At 41.0% G+C, this 23,943-nt stretch overlaps 1 protein-coding gene across 3 annotated transcripts in view; it reads left to right on the plus strand.

The window, feature by feature from the left end:
- Nucleotides 1-23,943, plus strand: part of COL24A1 (collagen type XXIV alpha 1 chain) — a 247,645-nt gene that overhangs the window by 23,354 nt on the left and 200,348 nt on the right. For 2 of the 3 annotated variants that reach the window (XR_007244588.1, XM_048497359.1), the window contains exons 2-4: nucleotides 2,932-2,996; nucleotides 7,809-9,121; nucleotides 23,428-23,481. Coding sequence is in view for 2 of the 3 variants with exons in the window: in XM_048497359.1 (XP_048353316.1) it covers nucleotides 2,932-2,996; nucleotides 7,809-9,121; nucleotides 23,428-23,481 (1,432 nt within the window). In the remaining variant the exon portion in view is untranslated. Of the gene's footprint in view, nucleotides 1-2,931; nucleotides 2,997-5,893; nucleotides 5,988-7,808; nucleotides 9,122-23,427; nucleotides 23,482-23,943 lie in introns of all 3 variants that reach the window. The other variant, XM_048497360.1, reaches the window with a different exon arrangement.

Below are 23,943 nucleotides of genomic sequence, written 5' to 3' on the forward strand. Positions count from 1 at the left end.
GAGCCAGTACAGATCTTTCAAGACCAGTGTTATGTTTTCATGGCTAGGTTGATTGTAGTTTTGTTCTTCAAAGGAACTTATACCAATGTCCAGTTTTATTAAAAAGGAATTATTTCTCACAATAACTTGAGAACATGTCTTTATTAATTGCTTTTTGACCAACTGTTTGTTTAGTTCAAGAATAATCTTAAGATAGGGTTGTCAGTTGTTGAAAAAGTAGTTGTTTCAAATTCTTTGGTTATTAGAATGATCTGCCCTTAGACACTAATGGTTCCTATTTGTTTCCATTTTGTTTCTCTGGGGAATATTGGGAGCTTTCCTGGGACTCTTTGGAGGCCTTTGTACCTGCATGCAATTATGAGCTATCTAATGCCAAAAACAGGGTTGCTCCTTGGAGTCCTCTTTCATGATCTGGTAGGTTCTCAGTTCTGTTGATTAACAGGGAGCTGAGGGGTTATGAAATTGGATTGGTAGATCACTAAAGTGATAGGCATGCCACAAAACAGCCCGTTGTCAGGTCTATGAGGTGGCAATGGTGGTGGCTAACCCCCCCCCCCCCAATCTCCTGTTCTGTCAGTTGAATTTTGTCTATTTGAATTGTCTGAAGTGGTTTGTGACTTAGTCCAACTTGGCTGATGATGTTAATTTGGTAACTAGCTGTGATGTTTTAATGAATTTGTTTGCTAATTTCCTGATTTGGAGTCAATATAGTACCTGAGATGTTAGAAGCATCTGTTTGTCCTTTTGTTATGGCTAGATTCTTTATCTTGCCAATAAATTCTGACATGATCTTTGAGGATATTAGAGCCCGCACTTGTGCTTATGACCCATATATGTCCTGGTTTTTAAAATCATGCTGGAAGAAGTTATTTGGAATCTTTGGTTGACATTCAAATAAGACCAGCGAATAAAGTCATGCATTCTGACTACTGCAGCACAGAGGTGGAGCTGCAATGGAGACATCTGGGGTGGCTCACCCCGGGCACTGCCATTTCAGTCACATGTCCGGGCCAGGGGTGTTTCGGGGGCGGGAGGGTGCGTGTGGGCAGTTCATGTCCCAGGCGCAGTTTCCCCTCCCTTCATCCCTTCTGCAGCATTCCAGCAAGGCAAGTGATTTGGACAGCCCAGTCCAGAAGGGGTATATGTGGAATGGCCATGGGAGGCTGCACAGGTTGGCATCAACATGTTTTCCCCACTGGACAGTGTAAATGGCTGGTTGGGATGGCAGATAGGGAGGCGGATGGGTACTGCGGAGCTCCAAGGTGTCTGCTCCGTTTGCAGTTGTCGCTTCCACTGCTTGTTGCCCTAACGTGGAGGGTAATACAACTGGGGGCATTCCTGGGGCATTCTCAGAGGCAGAGTTGATGCTGGTCGACTTCCACCAGGCTTTGGCCCTGGGAACACCACAGGACCATCAATGGACTTGGTGTAACTGGAAACCTTTCAGTGGAAACCCACTGGAAACCTTTCAGATGGCTGGAGGTTTTCAACTTTTTGCTGCCTCCCTGCACTATCTGGAAGCCCTCTGGAGGCAGCAGTGTGGAGTGGCAGTCTCCAGGAACTGGATTGGGCTGGTGTTTCACAAGCATGTTTATTCAGAAGTCACTGAGCATAGTGGAGTATATAACTCAATGTAAATATTCATAGCATTGCTGCTCTGTAGTCCAGTCCATTTAATATTTACTTGGAAATGTTATTTCCAGAAATTTTGTATTGGCTGCTGTAAAAAACAGGATACTGAACTCAGTGGGCACTTTGTTAATGAAGGGTATTTTTTCATGTTCTCACATTCTTAAATAATTACTCCCTGATAAGTGTGCCTAGAATTTCAGATATAGTAGTATGGTGATAGCTGCCTTGTGAAATGTGAGGCTTCATGGGAGAATTGTATCGTGTCTTGTGTGTAGAACACCATTTACAGACCTACAGGCATGAAAATAAACACAGTGCGGAAGCCTTCTCCTTGATTCACCTCTGCCTCACACTAATGCAGGGCTTTTTTAAACTGGGGATTCATGAATGGGCTTCAGAGGGTCCATGAACCATGTTCAAGAATTCTTTTCTTTTGTTTCCTTCCTGTTAGCATGAAAATCATATTTGTGAAAAATATAGTTTTTAATGTCAAATTATATTAAGATGTTATTTTACTCCAAACAAGTGTAGAGTGGCATGGTCAGGTGAAGTATAATAGTCATCATGCTATGACGATTAGAAAGTTTCCTGTTGATGGGTATTAAAGAAAATGTACACTGTCAGTAAGATTGTGAACATCTGTCCTTTTCTGCATTGGTTCATGATGAATTCTGCTGTTCCTTGACTCAAGCCTACCCTTGTCTGCAAAAATGTGCTATGGAAGCTCTGAGACCATTTCTTACTACATACTTTTGTGAGTCAGAGTTTTCAGATTTATTGGCATCCAAACAAGTCATAATCAATTGAATGCCCAAGCTGACATATGCATAATGACCACTCCGCAGTTTTGACTTGCTATTCAAGCCAAACTATAGCAACCTGCTCATTGAAATTTACTTTTGAGCAGAATTAAAGTTTACTTTTCTTTTTATTTGCACAATTTGGATTTATTTCAAAAGTTTTCAGGAAATGACCAATGCTTAAATTTAGTTTTATGTATCATTTTATGTGTATGTATTTATGATCATATTTTTTTTCTGGGGATGTATGCATTTCAACAGATCCTTAAAAGGGTCCATCATGTAGAATGGTGGTGATGGAGATTTGGCCTGTCATTTACCAGTGATTCCTTCTGTGACTGACTGGAAAAACAAGTTGCAGACTCGATAAAACCTATAAAAGACTGCTAAAACCAAGGGTCTTCCTGTCAATGGCAAATTATGTTCCTTGTATACTGGGGTTCTACTTTAAATGTACTTTGTTGCCATTGTAATTTAATTTTCCCCCCTTTTGTTTTAGGAAAACCCTCCTCCTTTTTCTTGCAGCATGTATAGCTGTGGGTGCTACACACATACAAGAAGAAGGTGAGAAGAGTTCCTTATTTTATTACAAAACGTTAAATTATCTTTTCAGAAAAAGAAAAGGGGAGAGCAAAGAAGAGAGAGAAGTAATTTTCTCTTTGGTTTTAATGACCTGAAAATCTGATTGTCAAAGGGTACTAAACCAAATGTCAGATAAATTTACACCGAGTGCAAAAGTTTAAAGAAACTAGATCAGGAAAGATGACCTTTTCAAAATTACTCAGATTTTCACTGTATGAATTGCTTTCATATTTAGGCAAACTCCTATGAAAGGAAGGTCTTGTACATTGTAAGGCTTTGCTTATGACTTCACTTCATGTGGGTGTTTTTGGGGGTGGCAAACTGAGGCTGAATTACCTTTGCATTTTGGGACCCTTCAAAGTAAACCAACGCACACAATAAACACTTGGTCTAGACTTAGGGTTCCTAAGGTAAATAAGTAACTTTTGGGTTTTGGCATTTTTTTCCAGCATTTTTTGATGCAGATTAGAGTGAGAAAACAGGGATGTGATTTTGTTATTTGTATATAACATGATGAAAGACAGAGATTATGCTCTTGAACTTGTACTTTGTTTTTATTTTTACAACTTATGTGATAGTTATTACTTTATGTATGGACACATGAGCAAAGTAAAATGTGTGATGTCTGGTTTTAACATGTAAACAATCACATGGTGAAACTGTTTCTGGACTATACCATCTGAGAATGCAAGTGGGGAACTGCATTCTGCCATAGGAATCTAAGAACCCCATCTAAAAGGGAGGAATCTGCTTGTGGGAGTGGTGCGTGGCTGCGCTGGTGAATTTCCTCTTCCCAGAGCACTTGCCTCAGTGGAGGAGTGATTCCGCCAGTATGCAGCCCCCCCCCCCCCCCAGTGCTGGGACACAATTCTAGATGCCACACCAGCATCCCAGGGCCCCTGTTGCCACTGCCAGTGTAGTGAGGGTGTGGTAAGGGATGGAGCTGATGTTAGTTGGTTCCCTTCTGTCCTTTGTTGATGTTACACTAGTGGCCCACACTGCAAATTTAAGAGACTGTAAAGGTGACATAAGTCTGTTGTAGCCCATAGAGACTTCCGGACAGCAGGGAGGCTTTTTCGTTTTGCAGGTCAAGGCGCCAGGCAGGCTTCATGGGAGCTGTGGGGCAGCACTACATTAGTGCCACAGCCTGCTGCATCCAGTTTGGATTGGGCTGCCCGTTAATAAGATGGGGGAACTAGAAATAACTTTTCTCCTTAATACATAGCTTTCTATGTATAAGCAGTTTTTTTATATGGGATTTCATCCACTCTGCTTGTGGTCTGCCACAGGATAAGCTGTTTGACTGTACAGTCCCTTGGATACCTGTGCAGGAATTATTCAGAAGCAAGTACCTTAATTTTCTGTTTGCAGGGATCTATTCCTCACTTTTTTGCACAAAGAAAAGAACGATCAGTGAAGTCAGGTTGAGAATATCTCAGAATTCTTCTTAATTTTTCTTTCTTGAGAGGAAGAAATCATTATTGCTATATGTAGAAAGCTGTCTGTAGCCTCACTTTGATGGCGACTTCAGAAACAAGCAGGCAAAATTTCTGGCTTCCTCTGAAGTCAAAACATGACTTAAAAGTCAGAGTAAAAAAACCCGAGGCTTGCATTCTGTGCCTTGCTTCCATTGGTTGTGTGTAGTGCTTTTCTATCGCAGGAGTGGATTGCATTTCTCTGGCTCTAGGCACATTCACTCACACATAAGACCAGTGACTTTCTGTGAACTACAAACTGCCTAGGGCTAGAGGAATGCAATCCAAAATGTAGCACTCATTCCACAAAGGAAGATTCAGCACAAGCAAAAGCAGTGCTTAAGATCTAAACCTGAAAAGCTTTATCCATGATACATACACAAAAATATTGTAACTATAATCATAGTGTACAAAATGTATACAGGTATGAGACACTTTTCATACTAATAACATGTTCATAAAATTGTCGAAGGCTTTCACGGCCGGAATCACTTGGGTTCTGTGTGGTTTCCGGGCTGTATGGCCGTGTTCTAGCAGCATTCTCTCCTGACGTTTCGCCTGCATCTGTGGCTGGCATCTTCCCTCTGAAGATGCCAGCCACAGATGCAGGCGAAACGTCAGGAGAGAATGCTGCTAGAACACGGCCATATAGCCCGGAAACCACACAGCACCCATGTTCATAAAAGTTTGTCACAGTATCCCCAAACTTAAAATTGAATATTTAGAATTTCACTTTGCAGATGCAGTTAGAACACAAATGTACTCTTCATCTGTTAAAAGGAAATGGATAATTAAATAAATCAGAGCAGACTTTTGTCTCCTTTGTAATTCAAGACATAATACATGTAATTTTTTTGCTTATTAGAGTGATCTATGCCCTCAATAAATATGGGTTTAGCTGCATGAGGTAAAATACAGATCCCCAAAAGTTGTCTAAGTGTTATGTGCTATCAAATCAGTTTTGACTTAATGATGACCTTTTGAATGAATGAACTCCGAAATATCTTATCATTGACAGCCTTGCTCAGGCCTGGCAAACTGAAGACCAGTGGGGTTTTTAAATTGATTCATTCCATCTAATGTTAGGGCTTCCTTTTTTCATTCTGCTTTCAACACCCCAAAGTTACAAATTAGTTTTTATTAACTTGAGATACTTTTATAAAGTTGGATGTCTCTTTCAATATCAAGTGGCCAACAAAGAAAGCTGAGAAGTGATCATGCTTGATGATTTTTGACCTTTTCATTTTAACTGAACTGTCACGGGCTGAGTATAGAGAGCTTTGCAATTTTGCCATGATGAAGGCTCTGCAGTTATTACAAATTAGACCTTAGTTAGTTACATGAATTGTTTTGAGGTTGAGCATCCCAAGGAATTGGCAGATGTGTAATTTTTTTTCTCCCCAGTGAGACTTCCTGTGCCTTGGACCATTCTGGCTGCTTGCCATTGTAAGCTTGGCACCATTACTCTGAGTCTGAACATGACTAGAACCACTGCAAGGTGTGTAACTAATTTTCAAGATGCAGAGTCAATCAGATTTACATATTCAGGGCCAATTTTAAAAACTCTTCCAGGGAAGTCTTGTGCTTTTTGTGAACTTATGTATAGTCTTTCTAGAAACTAAGCCAAAATATGTCTGTTCTTAACATATACTAGTGAGGTCTTTGGTAAACAGAGCAGGCAAGTCGAAAAAGGCAGTTTAATTTTTGTATATATGTGTGTGAAATATGTGGAGGTCCTTCTGTGTCAAGGACTCTTTTCATTTAGTTTTGGTTTTTGTCTTGGCTTGCTTTAATTCTGGCAACATTTGGCCATTCACAGCTTTTAAAAAATTCCATCGTTCTCTCACAGCTGTGTTTATCCAATGTATATACATAGGCCCCTTTTGGAAATGGGGTGGGGAAAAGTGGTATGCAGAGTTTTTCATTAATAATGCATAAATATTTTGAATCAAATTTATGGTTCCTGGGACAAAATTTTGCATTGCTGGATGAGGACTGGTTTTACTTGCCGTATGTAAAAATAAAAAAGTGAAGGGGCCTGACAAAATTCATGCTTCTTCAAAGAATCTGCTTATTCTGAGTGAAGGAGGCAAAAGATCCTGATAAAAACTATTTATTATCAAATTATACATTATGCTGAAGTTAGTTCCTGATTTCTTTTTTATTTTATATAGTTATATTCTGGTATCTCCAAAAACTTGTTTGGGGCAGTAACTCAATAACTTCACAAATTGTTATAAAAACATTGAAAATGGCATTGCAATGTAAAACAATAAAAGCAGCATAAAAAACTATATCAACACAACCAGCCTGAATGTTCAAACCTCCAGCAACATTTTAGACAAGACAAAGTTTTAAATCCCATAGGTAGAGTTAATTGACAAAAACAGCTCCTGTCCCATCAACAATTTTCTTGCCTTTCATTCTTACTTAAACATAGGATAGAGTTAGCACTGCACGTTCACAGCAATCATACCTATTGACATTCTAGTAGTGGCGAAAGGTATCTGTGGCAAACAGGACCTATGGGATCAGATCCCTCAAAGGGGGTGGTGGTGATGGTAAGAAGATAGAACTTCTTTGGCTTGCAACAGATTTATAGCAACAAAACCGAAAGGAGAAGTGGACTAGGACGTATATCACTTGGGAGCAGTTCTCCAACCATGCACTCGCCTAAGCACACACAGGCACGGCATAGGTTCAAGCCCTCTGTGCAGATAGCTATAAAAAAGTGAAAGGAAGATTTCTAATGGACAAATATGTTTGAATTATCAAGTAAACCTTAGTTTTGTAAGATCTAACTTTTTGCAGTTTCACATTTTCTGAAAGCAAAATAATTATTTGTGAAAAGTTTCATTAAAATAATTCTCTTAAATTTCTTTAGTGGAGAAAACGCCACATTTTTTAGAAAACATAAGTTTTTCCCCAGAGATTAACATTAAGTGGTATTAAAACTTTAGTGAAAATCTGTAGACAATTCAGCATTCCCAGATTAATGTTAAATGAACATGGATATTACCATAATGTGATTCATGTTTTTGAGCTGAAAAGAGCATGAAAACCATGATCTCATGTGTCATGGGTGTGCATTCCATTGTTTTCTGTTGAGATGACTTATCATGTCTTCCTACAGTGCTATCCTAATCATATATTCTCAGAAAAAAATTCTTTTGAGTTTCGTGGAACCTACTGTCTTGTAACTATGCTTAGGACTTCAACCTTAGTTAAATAGTTCTCAGAAGAAACTACTGGTATGCATTTCATGTCAATGATGTTCAGCCAAACTGAATTCTAAATTCTTTTTCTCTCTTGTTTTCAGGCATAGATGTTCTTCAACATTTAGGCCTAAGGGGCCAAGCTGCGTGCCATCCATCATCAGAGACTGTAATGCCCTCATTGTGTACTTCATTACCTCAGGGGGTTCACATAAGTGTCTCAGGAGTTGTTTTGTCCATAAACACTACTATTGAGGTTCCCATTCCTCAAGTGATAGCATCAAGCTTAGGCTCCCAGTTCACCGTACTGATTGGTTTACGTTCTTACAGAGTAAACAATGCCTTTCTTTTCAGTATTAGAAATAAAAACAGACTGCAGTTTGGTGTACAGTTGCTACCAAGGAAGATAATAGTGCACACTGGAGGGAAGCAATCTGTATATTTTGATTATACTGTTCATGATGAACAATGGCACTCATTCGCTATTGGTGTCACAGAAAAAACAGTGTCCCTATTTGTTCAGTGTGGAAGGAAGCATTTCATCAGGGAGACTCTTTCTAAAGTAAAGCAATTTGATTCACATAGTTCATTTACTTTAGGAAGGATGAACTCCCATTCAGTCAACTTTGAAGGAGTAATATGTCAGCTGGATGTTATCCCTTCTGCTCAAGCCTCAGTAAACTATTGTAAATATTTGAAACAACAGTGTCGCCAAGCAGATACCTACCGATCTCAGCCAACGTCTCCAGAAACATCACTTGGAGGGCTTTTAAATATCTCAAGCAAACAGTTGGATGAAGAAACCCTGCTAGATTACAGGACATTAAAGACAATCAAAGTAGTCTCGACACTTTCTGACAATGACTCTGCATCAGTCCATGTGCCATCAGAATCTGTGCAGATTGGACCTGTCATGGAATCTCTTTGCCTAAGAAATGCTACTGCTTTGGAAATTATGCCTGAACCAAATGACCAGCAAATTGTCAATGTGTCTAAAATTGATGAGGAAGATGACAGCAAAAGGAAGAGTGGACCCCAGACTCAAACAGAATCGCTTCTAAACTTTACAAACAATGCCACAGAAAATACAAGCAGAAAAAATTACCCACCACTTCTCTTTTCTATAAGACAGACTAAAAACCAAAATATGATGGGAAACACATCAAAAGAGTATTCACACAAACCTGTGGAGATGCAACAAATTTTAAATATCACATTATATAGGACCTCTGATTCTTTATCTTTGGATAACCAACTTGGCCCATGGGGTGAAGATACATTTCAGGTTGATGAAAGTTACAATGTAGAAGGCAATTATGAACTTGACAGTGATGGTTTTGATTATGACTATGAAGAATTGGAGAGAATGTTTGAAATGGAGACTCTGAAAGGGCCTAAAGGGGACCCCGGACTTCCAGTAAGTTTTCTTGTTTATTGCTCTTAATTAAATACAATAGCTCTTAATTAAATACACAAGCAGTACACAGGAAGTGCTGATAAAGAAATTTCTTGTAGTCTCAGTTTGGTGATTACCTGGAATTAGGTGTAGGAAGTGATTTTCATCTTAAAATCTGTTATAAGAGTAATAATATGTAGGTTCTCTTTATCTGAAAACTTTTAGCAGATACTCTACAGTCGTTTTTCCTTTCTCTAGAGAAGAATATGTAGAGGCAGACAAAAGAGAGAGGCTGGTCAGTCATAGAGACTAGGACTTGTTCTTATTAAGGTAATACCACAGCCTGAATGTCAAAAGTTATCTAATTTTTTCAAGATGTAATTCTCATTAAGGTGGCAAACCTTGGCTCCCCCGATGTCACTGCCCAAATAAGGAGCTCCCTCTGCCTGCCGGCTAGCTGGGCTTTGTCAAACCCAGCCAGCAGGCAGAGGGAGTTCCTTATTTGGGCAGTGACTCCCCCTGATGTCACTTCCCAAATAAGGAGCTCCCTCTGCCTCCCGGGGTTTGACCAAGCCCAGCCAGCCAGGGTGCCTCGGGGTACCCCCTTCGCCCTCCCAGGAGAGCAGCAACAAGCAGCTTCTGGGTGGCAGGGAGGTTGTCCCGCCCCCGCCCCCAGCCTCCTTGTGATGGATAGAAAATGGTGACTCGCGTATAAGCCGAGGGGGCTTTTCTCAGCCTTTAAACAGGGCTGAAAAACTCGGCTTATACACGAGTATATACGGTATCTAATTTACCACTTGCTCTTCAGTTACAGTTAAATAATTAATTCTTAATAGATATTATTAATAACAATCCAATTTTTCTCTATAATATCTGTTTTCTTGTTTTTCCACTCCTGAGAATGACAAATCATCTGTTTGTTCTTTTCTGTTATATGCAAAAAGTCTATCAGGGGTTTCCAGCTGTCCAATAATTTAGATAAGTTGTTTTCTCTAATCGAAAGGGTAAATGTCGTGGTCTAGACTCCCAGCAAGCAAAAGTCAAGACAGCCGTCCGGTATTTACTGTTTATTGGAGTTTAACCCAAGGCAAGGATCAACACATGGGTCACTCACCCCAAAACAATGTTACTGCCACACTACACCCTTCTTCTTACAGCCTTATATACAGAATGACCTTCCCATTAATTGCCAATCTCCCTCAGCTGCACTCCCTTAGCCTGGCTCCTGCAAGGACTCCCTGTTTCTCCTTGCTTGCTCTAAAGGTGCCAATCTGATGATGCACCTTCGCTCCTGTAGGTGGCTTTGCAGCTGCCTTCATCATCATTTCTGGGGTTCAGGTGACCCTGCAGTATAGGAGCTGGTGGGCTGTTCCCTGACTGAACAACTGGGTACTGAGGAAGGAGAGAGCTGGGAACTGCCAGTGGCTTGGGGGTAGCAGTTTCCATCCGGGGGGTTACTTCTTCAGGTGTTGCCTGAGCCCGTGGCCCTGATCCTGTGCCCACTACTGAAGGCTCAAGCTCTAAGTCTGCCTGGGTTAACCTCTGATGGCCCAGCTACATCCTCCTCTTCTGTAGACTCACTATCTGAGGCTTCTACCATGGTGCGCAGGGAGTTGACATACAAATTGCTGTCTCTGTTAGTTCCAGTAACTTTACAAACCATTCTTTTATCATAGGTATAGATGCAGTTTTCCATTTTGCGCATATACTAATCGTGCTACCGATGTCATATATAAAAAACAGGTTCCATCTTTTTTCAAACTTTCTGTCCACAAGACTCAAAAAAGCTCCAATTTCATTTGTATATTAATTTTTAAGATCTTCTGAATTGTTAAATGTATTTATGTTTACATTTCCAAGTGACAAATACTAACAATTTCTCAAATATCAGCAATGTTTTACTTTGTAAAAATTCTCTTTAAGACTGTAACATAATGTAAATTTAAGTTTCTTTAACCACATATTCTTCCTTTGTTTTATTTGTATATTATTCCCAAAGTTAGTGGTTCATTTTGTCATCCAATCTTTTATTCTTCCCCTGTTTCAAATCTCAAGAAAAGCTTATTCATTTTGGCAAGAATGTGATTGTCTTTGATACATAGTTTCAATTCAAAATCAGTCTTGCAGTGAAATATTGGGGGGTTGTAGTTGCAGTGTGGGGGATGGTGCATGGCCTCCAACAAGGCTTGCTGTGCTGCAGCCAGCAAAAACAACACAGCCCCTTTCCCTTTGCAAGTGGCCATTACAGCACTATGGGCTATATCGTTCATTTTGCTGGCGTAAGTAGGCACTGGCAAATGTGGGTATTCATGGCCAGAAAAGGCTCAGGAAGCCAACTAAAGCTGTCTCTGCCCCCACTAACGTCCCCTTCAGCACTGGCACACACTCCTGTATTGGAGGAGCACTGACGCCACAGCTGCGATGGCACCTAGGCATCACTCTGCCCTTTGATTCCCTGACACGGGTATAAGTTCCCCTGCACAGCATTCATGCCCCTTACATTAGTGTAAGTGACATTTTTGCAAGTGCAGGGATTACACCACCTATTTAGTGGTTTTGTCCAACCCCCGATTGCACTGTTAGAGTCCTCAAAACCATAAGATCTGTTATGCATTTTAAGTCTTTCTAGTAATTGTGCGTAAAGAAACCAATGACAGGAATTTTCTTCTGCTATTAGATGTTCTCTTGATTTCATTTTACATTTCCCTTGTGAAAAGTCTCAAATGTCGCAATGTGTTATCCATCTGTTTTCAAATATGATTTCTTGTTCTAAGGCTCAGTGGGTTTTTTTACATAGTCTAGATTTAAATTTATTCCTTATTCTCAGAATGTCATGCCTAATAAGTATTATTAAAATCCTTATTAATGTTAACTTTATCTTACTATACCATCCATATCTCAAATCATGTCCTCCTAGATCAGGGGTAGGGAACCTGTGGCTCTCCAGATGTTCAGGAACTACAATTCCCATCAGCCCCTACCAGCATGGCCAATTGGCCATGCTGACAGAGGCTGATGGGAATTGTAGTTCCTGAACATCTGGAGAACCGCAGGTTCCCTACCCCTGTCCTAGATCAAGCAATCTTCTGTTTCTCAACAAAACCCATTCTTTCAGCCTAACCAAGCACCATGCAGCAAAGTATAATTTCAAATCAAGTAAACCTGGACCACCTTCTTCTTTTGTATCTTGCCCTCTTTTGTATTTAACCTGAGGTTTTTTCCCTTGCCAGACAAAGTTGTTTAAATGCAATATTATTTGCCAACACTAGTATTGTTTGAAACAAAAATAAAAGTCATGGCAATACAGTTATCCCTTCCACATTGTTGGGGCTTCGGAGCATGGCACCCTTCACGATCTGGAAATCCATGTAAAATTTTTTGGCCTTGCCTTCATCCCAGAGAAGAAGTCTGCTTTTTTCTTTTTCTGTTATTTGAACTAAAAAATACATTAGGTATATTTATGATATTAAAAGATAAAATATGTTGATATTATAAAATACTATACATATATTTTATGCATTTCTGAGTTTCTAAACATTTTTGTGTTGTCTGCTGGCCTTCACTTGTCAGCTACAACTTTCGCAACCCCCCCAAAAAAATTTCCCATTTAATTTTTTATGCCGACCTGCAATGTACCAAAACCATAATGGGGAAAATTGTGATGTGGAAGGGGTAACTTAATCATATAAATTCTCTCCAGCAACGATAACTAGAGTTTATTCTACCTTGACAGATCTTTTTAAAAATTGATTCCATGTGTTAATGTAGTTGTTTTGAACTAACATAGAATTCAATGTAATACACAAATATTTAAACTTTTAAAAAACTTTTAAACCTGTTTTACTCATCAGTTCTATTTGATCTTTTTGTTAAAACCCTTGTTTTCTTATTCATTTCAAAAACTGCTATTGCACCAAATTCTTTCAGCTCCCTTTAGGAGGGTTTCTAAAACCAACATCAAATCGTCAGCAAATGTCCTTAATTTATGTGACTGTTTCTTAATTTTTATAACCCTAATCCTATTATTAAGACTCTCAGAACATATAATAATCCTATTATTAAGACTCTCAGAACATATAAACGGTCACCACTAGGCTAGACTATTGTAACTCGCTTTACGTGGGCCTTCCCTTGCGCCTGATCCAGAAGTTAAAACTGGTCCAACATGCGGCGGCTCGTCTGCTTATAGGGGGCGCCTTCCGAGACCATATTCAGCCTGTGCTGCGCCGCCTGCATTGGTTACCAGTTGAATTCCGAATCATCTTCAAGGTGTGAGTGTTGACCTTTAAGGCCTTACGAGGCTTGGGACCCTCGTACGTTCAGGACCGCATTACCCCATATGTCCCTACTCGGATTCTGTGTTTGGCAGATGCCAATTTGCTGGAGGTCCCTGGCCCCTCAGTGATGCGACTGGCCTCCACTTGGGCTCTGGCCCCAAGCCTGGTGAAACACTCTCCCTCCAGCTCTCCGGGCCCTGTGGGATCTAGGGGAATTCCGCAGGGCCTGTAAGACTGAGTTGTTCCACCGGGCCTTTGGTGAGGCCAGTCACTGAATGGTGCCTCCCTCTGTTCTCCTGTTTGAGGGTCCCTTGACATCTTTGGGACTCACCCTGCCCCCTCCTCCTTGTTAGGAGGATTTTTAGGTAGGGTTTTGCGGAGCGCTGTTTTTATGTATTAATTGCTGTTTTAAATTAGTTTTTAAAGTCTATGGGGCTTAATCCATTAGCTTATACTGTTTTAGTTAATGTTAGGTATTAATTGGTTGTTATTTAATTGCCCCTTTTGTTATTGTACTGTACGACGACTATGTTGTACACTGCCCAGGAGAGGAGATAACAGGCAACCTTGGGCCTTTCCCCACTTACCTTAAGCCCCGCGCTACTTGAGGAGAGTAGCGTGGGGTCCCTTGGCACTCCCCACGACAGGGGCGGCGACAGCGCGGCTGCCCCAACGCTGCCGCACCCCCTCAGCGCACGGCATCCTAGGCTCTTTTCTTAAGGGCGCCTTTTGATGACCCCGCGCAGAGCGCGGGGTCATGGGGATGCCCGAGCGCGCGCCTGGGATACCGCGCGCTGAGAGCAGTGCGCGGCATAGGGGGGATGGAAAAGAGTGGGGAAAGGCCCCTTGTCTTGTTCCTTTCTGTATTTTACATGGTTTCTTCCAATCTCCATTAACAATTATGTGTGCTGTTTGCGACATATAAATTGATTTCATCCATTTTATAAAATTCTGTCCAAAATCTTAAAGTTCCTTATTGATTCTAAATGAGAGAGAAATGTACCATTTCTTTAAAAATGGCTTTCAGAAAGTAGAATTTGTCAAGAAATAGCCTAGATAGTGTATAGATAAATGGCAAAACTTTTGTATCTAGCTCAGTATATTATGTCTTCTACATAAAACTCAATTTTACAGATATTTTCTGTAGTGTGAGATTCAACTATTAGGAAATGTATTGTTTTTTATGAATCAAAGTAGCATCAATAGGAGTATAGTGTCAAGATGGAGGGATGTAATTGTCTCTCTCTATTCTGCATTGGTTAGACCTCACCTGGAATATTGTATACAGTTCTAGGCACTGTAATTCAAGAAGGATATTGACAAGCTGGGACGGGTCCAGAGGAGGGCAACAAAAATGGTAAAAGGTCTGGAATCCATGTCCTACTAGGGGAGACTTAGGGAGCTGAGTATGTTTAGTTTGGTGAAGAGAAGGTTAAAAGGTGACATGATAGCCATGTTTAGATATTTGAAGAGATGTCATGTTGTGTGAGGGAGCAAGCTTGTTTTCTGTTACTCCAGAGACTAGGACCAGGAGTAATAGGTTCAAGATGAAGGAAAAGAGATTCCACCTAAACATCAGGAAAAACTTCCTGACAATAAGGGCTGTTCAACAGTGGAATACACTACCTCTGAGTGTAGTGAAGTCTCCTTCTTTGGAGGTTTTTAACGAGAGGCTCAATGGTCATGTGTCAGGAGTCCTTTTATTATGCGTTTCTGCATTGCAGGGAGTTGAACTTGATGGCCCTTGGGATCTCTTCCAGCTATATGATTCTAGTATTTTGAAAAAAAATCAATGTATATAAGAAACTAGCCTGGTGGAGAAAAGGATAGACTAGAACCCTTTACCCGAACAATGTTATATTCTGAGTGGAGGCATTTTTATATGGAAAAAAACTCAGTTGGTGAGATCTCATGTGCAGTCTGAAGTGGATCAAAGTAGACATGTTCAAACTGGACCAAACTGGCATCCTCAAGTTGACTGTTGCGATGCTGGTGCCGTTTAAAAGTTTTTTTTTTTAATGTAGCAAGGACTCAATCCAGGAGCACAAGAGTCCAAGGCACTTTTGTTTTACCTTTTCAAGTGCCAAATTGACTATACTTCCCACAGGAGTTTCAACACTTAAAAGGGTGCAGGGGGAACAAAAGTGCCTCAGGCTGCTGTGCTGGGGCTGATCAGGATCAGACCCTCACCTCATTTTTAAATCACTTTATCATAGCAGACATGGCAGACATGAAGATGGCGTCTTGTCCAGTTTGGGTACAGATGCAGATTTGCTGCCTCTGTGAGAAACAGGCTGGACTGTATGCCAAAACTGTATGTCAAAATTGCTTATTCTCCTTCATGGCTACATACCTGGGCCTTTGTAAACGGACCCTTGGGGCCAAAATACTTAAAACGTTTTTAGAATATGGGACAAGTGAAACAAATGTATTAAGACAGCCTTTTAAAAATGTGTAACTGGGCTAAATTAAGGCAAACACATATTTTGAAAAATAAACAGAGATTATCAACTTGACTAATTTGTTGGAGCCATTTGTCTTGTGTTGCTCAGCTTTTTTTGCCTCCAAGCAAAGGGATGTCATATATCTTGTTGACTGTCAGTCTCTTGAATGTGTTGCTAATTAGAATTGTGATGATCTAACTTTGTCAGCTAAATGGTTGATGCACAGAGAACACTGCTTGAGGGGTTGCATCATGTCTTTTTAAGGAGAAACTTCAACTATTCAAGTCCCCTTGTGCATGGGTATTATTTACTTATTTACTTTTTCTGAAGTCCTCCTTTCTCATTGGGACTCAAGGCAGATTACCTACTGTAAAGCACTGCAGTCAAATAGAATATGACATTGCAATAGGACTAGGACTACAAAAATGAGAAACGCTGCAAAATGGAATGACAAAAGAGCAGTATTTTTAGCTTCATCCTAGTCTTGCACTCTAGCCATTACACCGTGCCCCTCTCTGATGCCCATGTACTACCTGTTTATTTTTGGCAATTTGCCGGCCTTCTCCCAGGGTTAGGACCGGATGCCATCTATCAATTTGAAGATAGGATGTACTGTTGCTACTGTTTTAACTGGATTTTAATGATGTTATTCGATTTGTTTGTTTACTGTTATTTGTTGTTGTTTTTGTTTAATTTGTGCACCGCTCTGAGCCCTTTGGGGATAGAGCGGTCTATCAAATCGAATTCATCATCATCATCATCATCATCATCATCATCATCATCATCATCATCATCATCAGAAGGCAGCCCTGCTGGGATCCGCACGAATACTACACCGATACATTACAACTTCCTAGGCCTCTGGGTGAGGCTCGAATTGTAATGAAGGCCAACAACCAGCTAAAGATCTGGCAGCTGTGAAATCTATCTTGATGATGATGATGATGATGATGATGATGATGATGATGATGGCTTTCATTATTACTAATAATGTAGGCTCTCTGATTCCTCTCTCTAATGTAGCATTGCTCAATTGACCAAGCATTCACTGTCCATTTATGTTCAGCTTTGCTATTTCCATAACCCACAATTTTGCCTTTTTGTAATTTTTCGTTAATTTCTCCCTTTCACAGTAATCAGCCAAACCCACCAATGTTCTCCTTAAGTTTGACCTCAGTATAAGACATAAGTGCCATATCATTGGCATTTAATAAAACTGCAATTTTGCACCTGGTGGAGGAGAGAGAAAAATCTGTGACTCAGTTTCCTAAATTATATCATTAACATAAAAACTAAACAAAAGAACCCAGCAAACAACCAGTGACACTTGCTTTTTCATAATGTGATCAAAGTATGATAGCGTTTAGCCTCTAGGGAAAGTTCAGGATTGATTTTGCCTAGAACCCACATATTTGTCTTTTTTGTGGTCCACATTATAAAACTCTCCTCCCCCCCCCCCCCCCGTTTCAAAGAATCTACTTTCTTCCTGTCAGCTTTCTTCATTGCCCAGCTTTTATATCCATACATAGTAATGGGGATAGGGGTGTGCATTCTGCAAAACTAAAATAACCCCCCATCCAAATGGTCGCAATATGAGGGAGCCAAAAAGCAGATCCCGAAAAAATGCTGATTTTTTGGGGACTGTTGCCATTTAAAAAGATGGTGAGGATCCCTTCTCCCCCTCCTTTACCTGCTGAGCGCTGTTGTCATGGTCTACATGAGCTTGGAGGTGGCAGATGGCAGAGAGCTGAATGCTGGCCTCAACCTGATTGGGCTCAGTGTTCAATTCTATGCTGCCACCTCTGAAGTCTGTGTGGGTCTTTGAGCTGGCAGGTGGCGCAGAGCTTTCAAGCCCAGTGTTATGCTCTGCATTGGATGCTGCCTCTGAGATCCATATGGACTTTGAAGGCAACTTGGAATTTTTCAAGATCAGGTTTAATGGACCCCAACATTTTTGGACAATCTGAAAAAAAACTGGGGGGAAAATCTATATGGTATGGGAGTTTTGGCTTTTTTGGGATTTTATGAAAATTTCTGGTTTTTTAAACCTGCCCCACCCACAAAATCTATTTTAAAAATGTTTCGTAGCTCTAATAGTGAATACTATGGCATGAATTAACTTGATCTTGGTCACCAGTGACCCATCCTTACAATTCAGACTCTTGTATAGCTCCTTAATGGCTGTCCTTCCCAGTCTCAGTCTCCTTCTGATTTCTTGGTTGTTGTCCCCTTTCCGGTTGATAATGGAGCCAAAGAGCAAAAAATCTTGAACAATTTCAATTTTCATCATCACCCTTAAAGTCATGTAATTCCTCTGTAGTTTTTACTTTTGTCTTCTTGATGTTCCTCTGTAATCCTGCTTTAGTACTTTTTGCTTTAACCTTCATCAGGAGTCATTTCAAGTCTTTGCTGTTTTTTGCCAGTAATGTAATGGCATCTGCATATCGCAAATTGTGAATGTTCCTTCCACCACTTTTCACTCTGCCTTTATCTAAATATAGTCCATCTTTCCTTATGATATGTTCTGCATAACATATAGGGTTATAGAATATACCCTTGTGTGATGCCTTTGCCAGTTGGAAACCATTCTGTTTCTTCATATTCTATCCATATTCTGTTTTGACCTCTTGTCCAAAATATAGGTAGCACATCAAAATGACCAAATGCTATGTCACACCCATTTATTTTTAAATCACCAAACGTTTTATGATCCATTCAGTCAAAAGCTTTGCTGCAATCTATGAAACACAGACTAATTTTCTTCTGAAATTTTCTCATAAATTAGCAGTGTGATCACTGCTTTTCCTTTTCTGAATCCAGCTTGAACATCTGGCATTTCTCATTCCACATATGGTAATAGTCTTTATTGTAAGTTTTTGAGCATCACTTTACTTGCTTGAGAAATCAGTGTGATGGTCTGATAGTTGCTGCCATCTTTGATGTCTTCTTTTTTTGAAATTGGAATGTCCCAGTCTGTGGGACATTGTTTTGTTTTCAATATTGATTGGCATAGTATTGTTAAGATTTTGATGGAATCCATTTCTGTGGGTGGGAATAGCTTTAGTGTTATCCCACTTACTCCTGGTGACATGTTTCTGTCAGTTGCTCTCAAGAAGAACTTTAGGTTCTTCAAAAGATTCTTCTTGGAAGAGATCTGTCTTCCTTTAATCTCTTTTATATTGTTCTTTGGTGTATTGTTACCATTTTTTCTTTATTTTGTCTTCATTTAATGTAGATCTTTCAGCATGTCAAACTGTACTTTAAACTTCCCTTTGATTTCTTGGACCTTGTGGAACAGATCTCTGATTCTTCCTATTTTTTGTTCTCTTCTGATTTTTTTCCTGGTTATTATAATAGTTCTCTTTATCTCTACATGTGAGTACCTGGAACTCTGCATTTAGACTTTTGATTGTGTTTATGTCACCTTTTGATTTTTCTTCTCTCTGTCTTTAGCAAGTTTAAGAGTTGTATCAGTCATCCATTGAGACATCATGACCATCATGTTATTACAATTCATTTTGATGCCACAGTTGTTACATTCATTTTGATGCTTCCTACATTCATTTTGATGCCACAGTTGTGATACTGGGAGGTGTGTATCTTTTTTCTTTTGTGTAGCACATATAAGTAGGGAATTTACTGATTTCCCTATTGTGTGTGTAAGCGAAATAATTAAAAAGGCAGCAGCTGTTTCATTATTCTTTCAAGCATTGCATCAAAAATCCCAGTTGCCAAGTAGTAGGATGCTTGATACTGACATATGGGCATTTTCAGTCATTTGTAGAGCTGATGCATAAAAATGTGATGTTTTCCCCTAAAAATGATATAATTTTCTGCCCTGAAAAAGTGAATGTTAACACAATCCTGTAAAACCTGGTTCCAGTGGTGCATGTGACAGTGCTGCATGCTGCATGCAGCATTTTCACTGGCACATACTATCATAGGCTCTCCTCACAATGAAAGTAGTGTAGTTGTTGAATTGTTGGAGTAAGATCTCGGAGATCCAGTTTTGAATCCCCACTATACCATGGAAGCATGCTGAGTATCTGTAGGCCATTGGTGGTGAACCTATGGCATGGGTGCCAGAGGTGGCACTCAGAGCCCTCTGTGGGCATGCACAGAGTGTGCCCCCCCACCCACATCTAGGCTGGCCTGGGCCCTGGGCTCGATTATTAGCATTAAACCTAAGACCATGTTTTGGGGAAGCAGTGTAGGTAACCCTGTTAAGCGCTGTTAAACCCCACTGATTTTTATGTGAAGAACTAAAGCGCGATCCTTTACCTAGGAGTAAGCTCGGTTGCTGGCAGTGGGCCTTGCTTCTAAGTAAACCCTCCTATGGTCATGATTCACCCATTAGAAGAGTTGCACGGTTGCTTCAAAGCAAAGCCACCAACTACCCCCAAGCTTACTCCTGAGTAATGCACGCCTTGGAGCCAACCATTTTTTCTAAACTAAAACCTCAGTATTCAGGTTAAATGGCACTTTGCGATAAATAAGTGGGTTTTGGGTTGCAGTTTGAGCATTCTGTGAAAGGATTTTTTTAAAGCCCAAGATTTGGTTATGTAAAGAGATTTTATGATGGTTGCTAATTGCTGTTTGTCCAATTAAAGGACAGTTTGTTGGTTCCACACATATATATGGAATATTTTTGTGCTTACTTGCAACCTTCACTCCTCCAATCTCTCTTGTCCATGTGCATTGATATATAGACTGAACACATGATCAGCATCCATTCATATCAGTTTGTCATGATATCCAAATGCAGTCACTTCAGCAAATTGGTATATATTTCTCCCCCAGAACCCAGGATTCCAAAATGGTGTGTACCAGTGATTTGGAATCTTGACATTGAGGAAAAAAAACCCTTCCACTTTGCTGACATGCCTCTTATGAATGTTACAAAAAAAAGACTTAACTAAACTGAGAAGAGTTCAGTCAAATTCTGAGTGCTGGACAAAGAGGGAACGCCATGTGCAAGCACAGCAAACAAGCTGTGTTTGTTCGTGAAACCAACAAACCTCAGTTTTCTTAGAGTATGTCATTACATCCAAAATACAGCCTTAATTGTGTATAGGTTGGCAGCCTGAAGATGAGGCCACAAAACCTTCACTGGTTAGCATGCCAGTGCATACCCATTTAGCCATTTGTGGCCTAAAACCAAAAAGAGAACCCAACTGCTGTGCAACTTCCCTTCCTGTCAACTTGGAGTTAATATTTACTCAATTCAGCTAGCCACATGTGACTATTTGTAAGGCTTCCATGTAGATTAAATTATGTAGATTAAACTAGGTATTTTTAAATCTAGTTAGTTTTTTCTCCCTTATGATTTATTATTTGTTTATTCATTCTGTATTGATATAAGAGCATTTGAAAGCCTTTGTTGCATGTGATTTTCAACATTACTTGAGATAATTCAGAAATTGTGCTCTTTTCTATTCAAGACAACCCTTTTAGATGGTCTGAAGCTACAGTACATTTGTTTTGGAAATGTTAAGGAATTCAGACTGGAATTCCATGTAGTGGAATAACTTATTTCAGCCACATGGAGAAAGCATTATTAGAGATGTTTAAGAAGAACTAAAAACATTAATGGAAAAGCCAGATTGTTCCATGTGGTTTATGGTGTACATGTGAATAGAATACAATTGCCAGTGGTCAAGAAGTGGTTTTTATCTTCTACACCAGGGGTCGGGAACCTGCGGCTCGCGAGCCGCAAACGGCTCTTTAGAGCCTGTGGTGCGGCTCCACGCCCCTTCCTGGGCAGCGTTGAGTTCATACACTTCGACGCCAGAGACTGCCGCCCGTGCCTTGCGTCCGACCGGAGGCGACGCGTACGCCGCCCCAAGAAGAAAGCGACATCCGTGCCACCGCCGCTGAAGCGGCCTCCCGCCCGCCCGCCGCCACCCCCCCCAGAAGCTTCGGCTCCAGCTCCGCGCCCGCCACCCCAGAAGCGGCTCAGCGCCCGCTTCATACGTAAACCCATCAAAATCCCCTCAGGGTTGCCAACTCCAGGGCTGAGCTGGGGATTCTGGACAATGTTCGAGGGATTTTTTGGGCGACGGCTGGTGCTGGCTTTTCTTCAGGGGACGTGGAAGAGAAAAAAAGCCAGCACCAGCCGTTAGCCCAAAAAATCCTCGAGAAACAGTCCAGAATCCCCAGCTCAGCCCTGGAGTTGGCAACGCGGGGATTTTTTGATGGGTTTCGCTTATCAGAAGTCGAGGTACGCCAAGGTCGGGCGAAGAAGGGAGGGAAGGGCAAGAGGAGGGCAGAAGCAGCAGCCGCAACAGCTGTCCGGCCGGTGAAAGTGAAACCTGCCCGAAGGTGGCCTCTGCACCGCCCGCCCCGAGCGGCCTCCAGCGCCTCCGTCAACCCCCCACAGAGGCGGGGAGAGAAGCGGTGATGCGGCTCCATGAATTTTCTTTTCCGGGGAAAATGGGCCCAAATGGCTCTTTGAGTCTAAAAGGTTCCCGACCCCTGTTCTACACTGTTTTGCTACTGGGATGATGATGGAGAAGCACAGCTAATTCAGTTCATCCATTAACATCTTCAGCAGAGATCCGCTTTGCTAGTGCCCATAGTGGTCGCTAATAGCTGCCTGGAACACACTGCCCAAGTATTCCACTGCAGAAGATTCCTGATGTCTTAGTAGAGGTGGTGACTGTATTCCACTCCTTTTAATATTTATTATTGTATATTACATGTTGCCTTCTGGCTTTATTGTTCACCGCTCAGAGCCCTTTGGGGATTGGGCGGTATAGGAAAACTAATAAATAATAATAATAAATCTTCATTGAATATATATTCAATATACACCAAATCTCTAAGAGCATGACGAGCAGAATAATATTCTGAAGGATGATGAATTCATAAAAAATTGCCATTCTGGATATACTTTGCTTTGGGGGAACATACAAACTCTTATTTCTGTTCTATGGCCATTCTCATCTGTGCAGTCCCAGTGTACTTTCTATTAGCTGCAGTGACCCTTTGTAGAAAACTGTGCAAATAGTGCTCACTTCAGTGAGCTGAGCATTTGATGAAGAACTTGGTAGAAACTTGGTAGAAATTGTTTCTACCGTATATACTCGTGGATAAGTCGAGTTTTTCAGCCCTTTTTTAAGGCTGAAAAATGCCCCCCTCGACTTATACGTGAGTCAGTGATTCCCCCTCCCACGACGCCCCCCCCCCTTACTTTAACAAACGCAGCAGGCTTGAGACGAGGGCTTGCCTGTGTTCCCTTCCAGGCTGAAATGGCCTGCTGGGGACTACATTTCCCAGGAGACCAGGCGGCTGCCTTCTCCCTGGGGCAGAGAGGGAATGGCGGCGGCACCCTGCTCTGTGCAGGGAATTCCTCTGCCCCAGAGAAAAGGCGGCTGCCTTCTCTCTGGGGCAGAGGGGGAATGGCAGCGGTGCCCTGCTCTGTGCCGCTGGCTGCTGCATTTCCCACCTCGACTTATACACGAGTCAATAAGTTTTCCCAGTTTTTTGTGGTAAAACTAGGTGCCTCGACATATACTTGGGTCAACTTATACACGAGTATATACGGGTATTTCTAAAATGAGTCCAGCATTGTCAGTAAATCATTTGCCTGATTTTTCCCCTTCAGGGTCCTCCAGGTCCTCCAGGGTTACCTGGCCCACCAGGGAAGAGAGGCCCAAGAGTGAGTAAAGGCAGCAGTGTTTTTCTTCTTCTTAAAGCATGGTGATTAATGATCTAATCAGGCATGTTCTCTCTCTTTCTCTTTCTGTCCTTGTATATGTTCTAACAAAAGACCTTATGATTCATTATTGTTGCATGGCATAAGTTCCCTCCCACAAAACCATGTAACAGACAAAGCAATGCATTTTGCTTTGCGCTTCAATCATTTTAACTATGCTATTAAAGATTGTCTTGACTCTTGGATTTGCACTTCCACACAATGTAATGTTTACATTGAAGTGTTCACAAGGCTACTTCTGAATATGCAGCGCGTTGGTATGCCACTACAATAATCCTTAGATTTTTAAGTCCTTTCATCACCTGTGTAATTATGAACACTGAAGGTCCTATTTGTTTTCATGTTGAGATGAAGGGGAGTTGGCTTCTATACTGCATACTAGGGCTAGAGTAGAAAACAGTGAAG

The sequence above is a fragment of the Sphaerodactylus townsendi genome, linkage group LG05, assembly GCF_021028975.2.
Source record: "Sphaerodactylus townsendi isolate TG3544 linkage group LG05, MPM_Stown_v2.3, whole genome shotgun sequence".
In the NCBI taxonomy this organism is placed as follows: domain Eukaryota; kingdom Metazoa; phylum Chordata; class Lepidosauria; order Squamata; family Sphaerodactylidae; genus Sphaerodactylus; species Sphaerodactylus townsendi.